At 33.4% G+C, this 8158-nt stretch overlaps 1 protein-coding gene across 1 annotated transcript; it reads right to left on the reverse strand.

The window, feature by feature from the left end:
• Positions 1–1379: 1379 nt before the first annotated feature.
• Positions 1380–7467, reverse strand: LOC110101197. Its single transcript, XM_020828997.2, has 3 exons — positions 6463–7467; positions 6262–6347; positions 1380–1671 (listed from the first exon to the last, which is right to left on the reverse strand). The coding sequence occupies exons 1-2, from the start codon at positions 7357–7359 to the stop codon at positions 6300–6302; spliced, it is 945 nt and encodes a 314-aa protein (XP_020684656.1). The 5' UTR covers positions 7360–7467; the 3' UTR covers positions 1380–1671; positions 6262–6299.
• Between the last annotated feature and the right edge of the window lie 691 nt (positions 7468–8158).

Consider the following 8158-nt stretch of genomic DNA (forward strand, 5'->3'; position numbering starts at 1 on the left):
TGGTCGATTTCTAAAATTTAGGCAAAATCTTTAAAACATAAATAGAATTTTTAAAACTAAAGCAAATTAAAAAAAAGAAGAAGCAATATTTAACATTTAAATAAAACTTAGGAGATTCATATTAATTTTTTAAAATATTTAAGTTTAATTAATAAAGTAAAATTATTTAAAAATAATAAATAATGATTCAAGTAGACTTATGAGCTCACAAGCCGAGCGGGCTCTACATCAAACTAAAATCGTGAGCTTGAGCCGGTTTGGCTCACTTACACCCCTACGCATGTCTAAAGCATTACCTTAACAAGGTTATCACTTCACTAACATCTCCAGTGAATCATCTATAACAAGAATGGTAATTGCATTCACGCAGTTATTTTACTTCATTCATGTTAGTTCCTTTAAATAACTATAATAAATTTAATAAAATGAGAAAGCTTACTATATGAAGAACTTTGTTTAAGATTGATGGAGAAAAACAATTAATATATATTTCGCACATACAATTCTGTTTCTGAACAGCAACACGTAATACGTAATATGCCTATCAAATACTTGATCACTGCACGTTAATTAAAGAGTGAAGGAGAAATATGATACCGAAAATAAGTAATATTTACCCCAAAGTACTGCATGTTTTTCCCAAAACGGTGTAGAAAAAAAGCATAATGGCGAAAGTCTTAAGACTAGGGCTTCGGCTTTTTTATTGCTTTATAAAACGAAGTTTTAATACAAAAATAAAAAAAATTGTACTAAAACGGAAAAAGCAATAAAAAAACCGTCCCAAACGAAGCCTTGATTTGAGATGGCTTTCTTACTGCTTAAAGCAGTTTTTTAACACAAAATATACTACTTTGAGTAGTAAGAAAGTCATCCCGAATACAGTTTTAGGCTCCGTTTGGAACTGCTTTTTTACTGTTTCTTAGAGTAATTTATAAATACATAAATTAAAATTTTTATACTAAAAAACTGCTTAGAGAAGCAGTAAGAAAGTCATCCCAAACGAGGCCTTAGGTTTCATTTGGGACGACTTTTTTGCTGCTTCTTAAAGCAGCTTTTTAGTTAATAAATTATAACTATTGTACTAAAAAGCTGCATTAAGAAGCAGGAGGAAAGCCCTCCCAAATGAAACCTTAGGCTTCGTTTGGGACCGCTTTTTTACTGCTTCTTAAAATAATTTTTTGTACAAAAATTAAACCTTTTTACTAGAAATTTGCTTTAAGAAGCAGTAAGAAAGCCGTCCCAAACGAAGGCTTAATAACCTTAGAAACTTCAGATGCTTTAGAAGATGAAAACAGCAAACACAACGGCAAAAGCGTGACTTCCTTAGCATAATCTACATTTCTTCATACAAAAATGAACCAAAAAAAAAACTTCCCAGAACAAAAAATAAATAAACAAAACAAAACTCGCAAACTAAAAGCTACAATAACGAGTCTGGGTAGAAAAACTCTAGATTGGGCACATGGCTTTTAAAACAGTTCTGGAATAATATTTGCAGAAATGAAAGAATTTTCCGGACAAAATAAAATACATTTAACTTGAACTAAATAAGGATCTGGGTAGTACAGCAAAAAGGAGAGATGGGTCTTCTTGAATTTCCCTTTTTTTTTATTGAAACAACAAAAAATAGCAATAACCACCGCTGAAAGGAGCAGGTTCAATCACATCTCCCTGAAACATAATAAACAATATTAGGAAACTTTGTATCTCCATAGTTGTAAAATGTTTGCATATGGTGAGGATTTTTTTTTTTGTTTTTAGTAAATTTAAATATTTAATCAAGTAGGTTTGAGTTCCCAGCAAAATATCTTATAAAAGATTCTCAGGTATCTCAAGTTAGTATGGATGTTTGTAGATTCGCTAGAACAAATTGATATAGAACCTTTTTATCATCGCATTAAACGTTTATCAGTACTGTTTTAATTCTTTTCATTGGGATAAAAAAAAAAAATCATTTCATTGGGATCTTTTGATTGTTTCAATCACATTCAGCCAAGGAAAAGCATATGTAGTTGAATGAATTGTCCAAAGGTGGAATTTGAACCATCTGATGTACTATGAGGGAACTTTTAAGCCTATATATTGAACAGGTTTAGTTGAATTACTCTTAGGCTTTGTTTGTTTGAGCGTTTTTTGCCTTCTCCGTTTTAAAAAACGGAGGCTTTTTTGTTTGTGTTGTTTGGTTCATCAAATCACGTTCCCAATAACTCCTTTTTTTTTCATTTTTCTGCAGTTTTGAGAAAGCTTTTTATATGTGCTTCTCCGTTAGAAAACTCCATTTTCTGAACTAATGTTTTTTAAAAATGTCTTTTACAAAAGCACAAAAAAAAAAAACAAACGAAGCCTTAGTATGGTTTAAACTTTTTTCCTGATATTTAGAATCCTCAGAACCTTCTGGATTTCTTTTATTTTCACTGAAGCCTATTCAATTATTGTCTTACATGGTTTGGTTGATAACTTGATATTGATGCATATTTGGTAAACTTTTTTGGTAGGTTGAATCATTTAAAATTTTATCATTTCATTATTTGTTTCATATGTTGTCTGTTCCATAATCTTCATGATAATTTCTATAAGTTTGGAATATTAGTATACAACAACAACAACATCAAGCCTTTATTCCACTATACGGCGTCGGTTACATGAATCATTTTTCTCTATTATGTTTTGTTAAGAGTCAAATTCTTATTTAAATTTCATTTCTATCTTTCTTAACATAGGCCAAATCCAATACATCTACTCTCCAAATCGGGTCATCAGAAGGTCAACGTTTTATGTGTCCAAATCATCTAAGGCGACTCTCTCTAATCTAATTTGCCACTGGAGCTACTCCAAGCCTTTCACGTACATACTCGTTTCACATTCTATCTAAAAGAGTGAAACCACTCATCAACCTGAGCATTCTTATCTCTGTAACACTTAACTTTTTTGCTTCTCTTTAAATGGCCAACATTCTGCGCCATAAAGCATTTCAGGTCGCACAACCATTTTAAAAAATTTTCTTTTAGTTTTGAGGGGTAATTTTCTATCACACACAACAGGTCCGATGCATTCCTCCACTTCAACCATCCAACTTGAATTCTACTAATCATATCCTCATCTATTTCACCATCACTTTAAACAATAGATTTAATATATCTAAAACGTGCACTCTTATTAATGACTTGATCGCCCAAAGTCACAATCCCCCACTAGAACTATTACTAATTACTAAAATTATACAGCATGTATTTGATTTTAGATCTACTCAAATGAAAACTCATAGACTCTAAGTTTGACCTACATAATTCTAGTTCTCTTTCAACTCCCTCTCTAGTCTTATCAACAAGAAGAATATCATCAACAAAAAGCATATACCAGGGAACATCTCTTGTAAATGTCTAGTATTGGTTCTCTCTTCTAACACTCTTATCATAAACAATCAGGATGATTTTCAAAATAGATATAGATTTTTAGAAGATGACGACATCACTCTCTTAAAAGAATTACTATCAAATGCATCATCTTCAAACGTAGACTTTTTTTCTATTAAGATTAATGATTTATAATTGATAATTACTAAGCTTAATGATTAATATTTTACTTGTACTAGCAAGTCTTATTCTGGTTTATTTATGCACACAACTCACACATAAACTTGCATGCATATAAATCGTTTCAAAGAATAGGAATACAATAGTTAAATCATTCATGCATACAAATCTTCCTAATCAAGGTTTAAATAGGTGAAATAAAAAATCGAGGCATTTTGTTTTAGCAAGATGAGGCATAAGCCTCGAGGTCGATCCAGGTGTAAGCCTCAAAACAAAAAAAATAAAAAACTTCTAAAAATTATAAATAATTCAAAAAATGATAAAAATAAAACAAACTATCAACATATTTACTTGATTCATCGTCATAAAGATATAAAGTGCCTTCCAACAGCTATACTTAAAAACCAAGGAAATTTGCCAACTTAAAAGACTAAAAGTGTCCAATTGGACGATTGTACCCACAATCAATTCAGATTCTACTGAATTTTGTAGTGGTTTTATGTATGATTGTAAATCATATGTATGATTCCAAAATTTAGGTATTTTGTCCAAAAGCTACAACAAATCTTCTTCCAACAATTATTCTACATCAGATCGTATGTATGATCAACAATTATATATATAATTGTGGATTTTATGTACCATTACAGATTATATGAACGATCTCCTGTAATAAGGAAAACTCATAGAAACTAAGCCATTGCTCTCCAAATGAAGTTTATTTTCCATGTCAGTAGTTTTAAACATTTTGTAAATTATTTTTTTATTTATACATAAATGTAATTACTTAAAATGTTGAAATACTTTAATCTGTGTTTACCCTTGGATTTATTTTAGGTCAGACTCAAACAATGTTACAATGACTTCTAAGAAACACCCATTAAGCTAACTCAATCCTGGAACTTGGCATCTTGATGAATTTTCTTGAATTCACCTTTGAGGTTGTGTGCAAGTGGCCAATACTTTAAAGAAGCCTAATGAAGCCGCATCTTCTCTTTATGTCTGCTAGAAATGAATTAATATATAAGCAAACACTTAGCAAACTATTATATCACACAAAATTTGATGTATCAAATCAATCGTGAGATGCATGCTAGTTGCATGTGGTCAAGTAGTCAACAAGTCTTGCTTAGCTTGCCCGAGCATCTCACTTGCCTTTTAGTCTTATTAAGTGGATGCGTGGGCCTAGGGAGACTGTGGGATGTGTGCTATAAAAATTAGAGTGGAACTTATTGAGAATTGAGGATGACTTAAAGAGCTTTTTTTTTTATTGAACTTAAAATGAAAGCAGTAAGCCAACTGTTGAGCTAGGCTCAACTTAAATTGAACTTTAAAAGAGTTGTGTTTGAGTTGAATCAATTCAGCCTGAGATTGGATCATAATATATAAGCATGCATGCAATGACTGCATCTATTCATATATTTATGTATTTATTTCCATTTATATTAACACATATGCATCTATGAATTGTTATGTGTAAATGTACTTCTATGGGTGCATGGCCTTGTGGAATGTATGGTTGCGGACTTCTGTATATTTGTTGGTTGGATAAATTATTTACTTAAAGAGCTGAATAGATTGAAATCAAATCAATTTTTAATCTTTAGATGTTCAAATTGAGAGAAATGAGGAAATATTTGCTTGAATTGAGATTGGATTAAGCGAGTCCATAGCTAGGCCTATCTCAGCTTGACATCAGTTCAAATGACTTTGAGCTGATTTTAAATTATGATTTAATTGACTTGAGATTGGATCATTCACAATTCTATTGGAGAGCTGGTTGCATCCTTAGAAAATTCATTTATTTAAGAAACATGTTAACCGAAATTTCATTAAAAAATTGGTATCCAACTCTTGCTAGATGGCTTATGGTTGTATCCCCCCCTCGTTTTATACCAACAATTTATCTGCTGAACAGTAAACTCTGTTTCTTAAACTCACATCAGTTGGTAACCGTGCATGTTCATATCATTTAATTGGGAATGGCATCAAGAATAATCAGGAAAAAGAAAAAGAATTTACAAACATAAAGACTGCTATCCCTAATTTAGTGTGGAAATGGGAAATTAGAAAACATTCAAAAAGCCTTTTCTGCGTTCTCCATCCACGTGATAAAAGTGGGGAAATATAAACTGCAAAAAGTAAACAGAAAATCAAACATTTCTTCCGCAAAATTTTCCATTTAAAACTGAGGAAAATAAGGACAATAAAATGTGAAATACATGCTAGCATTAGATGAATTTAAAGGTAATCACTGTTGAAGAGAATGGGATTCATGGAAGGTAATAGAATAGAAGAATAAACTAATGATACAAGCCTATTTAGATGTTTAATGCTTCTAATTCCATTAGAAGTGTGGCATTATCGGTATCAGAACACATGCGATACTTTAAAATTCAAATTATAAACTAACAGAGAAATGGTGATCCATGATTTCATGCTCCAACTTCAACCATTTCCAAGGAGAAGCAAAGTTCATTCACAAAGCAAGCAAACAAACTCAAAAGTACAAATTAAAGATACGCAATGCAGAAACCTAAGCAGCGAACACATAGAAACAACGAACAACCACATCAAATGATAGCAACAACAATAGGAACTTAAGGGATTAAACTAAAATTACAAAATATCAAAAGATGCAATAATCTGCACAATGGAATCAAAATGAGGACAATTAAATTCAACAATAAACTTATAATACCGCCAAAACAAGAACTTTAGAAATTACCAATCAGAACTACAAAAAAACAACGCTGGCCAGAAAGCTCATTCCAACCCTGCCAATCTGCACCTTATCTTCAAATTTTTATTTTCCTGTAAACCAAATAACAATAAAAGTATGTCAACTTCCATGAAGAACTATATAACTTGATTTGTACTTTTATAATGCATTAAGGCATGCCTATTGAATTCAAAACACTGACAGCACCTGCTCAAGAACCCTGGCAGAGCTCTTCTCCACCAGTCTTGCCAATCCCTCTAGCTTGAGTAGCATATTCCTGTACAAATCCTCCAATTCGGAAGCATACTCTGCTACTCCAGGCCCTATCAAATGCGCTAGCCTCTCCATTGTAAACCCATCAGCCGCAGAATCCAACAATAGCTGCCCAGCTGCCTTGTCCTGGAGGCTCCGAAGGGTCTCCTTCTGCGCCAACTCATCCTCAACTCTCAATGGCATCCACGGAAGTGCAGAATCTGGCGAGAAGGACCCGTACTGTCCCCTGAAATCTGGCCCGATGTTCACAATATGAAGCGATCTTGGCTCAAGCACACCAGAGCCAACGGGCTTTCTTCGGAGATGGAACCCTCGGTACTCGTGGGTGTGGATGGCTAGATTTTCCGTTGAAGAAAAGGAGAGGAGAAGGAAGATGCAGGGCCGAGGCGGGGCCGGGTCGACGGCGGAGGCCGGGGTTAGGGTTTCGAAAAGGGAGTTGGAGACAGCAATCTCGCGCATGGAGGGACGGAGATGTGTACGGCGGCGGCCGCAGAACCATCCGAGAAGAATGGGGAGACGATCTTGATCAGATGCTCGGCGGACAGAGTGGGGATCGATCCGGCCCACGGAATCGTAGAAGGTCATGGGAGCGCCAGAGCAAAAGTGGCCCGTTATGGAAGCGGCGAAAGGAGCGAGAGTGGTGGATCCAACAGCGGCGGAGTAAGATGAGGAAGGATCGTCGTCGTTGGGATCGGGAGGGGGAAGCCGAATGAAGTGACCAAAGAGCAAACCGTCTACGTCACCGGGAGAGGAAGAGAAGCGTTGGAGGATGGACGCGAGGGTCGCACCCGATATAGTTATCTTCTCTACGAGAAGGGAGTCATCCGCCATGGCGGTGTACAGCGTGCAGTGCAGTAGCAGAGAGCAATACAGGGTGAGAGAGAACCAAGCTCGCAGAACTCTTCCTAAGGCAGCATCTTGGCCGGTGCATTTATTAATTAAAACCTTAGAGGGTATGATAAAAATTAAATTTAATTAAATTCAAATAAACTAATTGACTTATTACTTTAATATTTAAAAAATTTTATATAATTAATATATTTTATTATATTCATTCTTTATTCCAAGCTAATTAAATTATAATTAATCTAATAAAATATATCAAAAAATAATATATCATCATTTTATTAAAACAATTAAGAAATTTTAATTATTAAGTATAAATTAACTAATAATTTTTATGGAATCCGATATTAATTATTAATATTAAAATTATTAATTGATTAACATATATATCTAATTTAATTTACTAGATATTCATAATTTAGAAAATAAAATTTATTATCAATAATAATTTTGTTAATTAATTTATAATTAGTTGAAATTAGTATCCCAATTTATAATAATTAGTAGCTTATTGTTGCGTCTAGGAGTATTTGTGACAGTAGAGAAATATAGAATTTAACGTCTTAACGTTGTACGAAAATCCGACATGTAATTAGATAAGAAAGATTTTTATGTGGAAAACCCCTGAAAAAGAGAAAAAACTAGTATTTGCAATTGATTATAAATGAGGCCCTTCCTTAGAGGGAAGGCCTTGGATTGATGTACATTATATGAAGTACATTACATTGTGGTAATACAAAGAGTCAATGTTGACAGGTTCGTTTGGTCGGAAGGACCATAGTTG

The sequence above is a fragment of the Dendrobium catenatum genome, unplaced genomic scaffold (assembly GCF_001605985.2).
Source record: "Dendrobium catenatum unplaced genomic scaffold, ASM160598v2 fragScaff_scaffold_1553, whole genome shotgun sequence".
Classification (NCBI taxonomy): domain Eukaryota; kingdom Viridiplantae; phylum Streptophyta; class Magnoliopsida; order Asparagales; family Orchidaceae; genus Dendrobium; species Dendrobium catenatum.

Coding starts and splice junctions, on each gene's coding strand:
- LOC110101197 (XM_020828997.2), bottom strand. CDS start 7,359: ATGGCGGATGACTCCCTTCTCGTAGAGAAGATAACTATATCGGGTGCG. Junction 6,348..6,462: donor CTGCCAGGGTTCTTGAGCAG/GTGCTGTCAGTG, acceptor TTTGGTTTACAG/GAAAATAAAAATTTGAAGAT.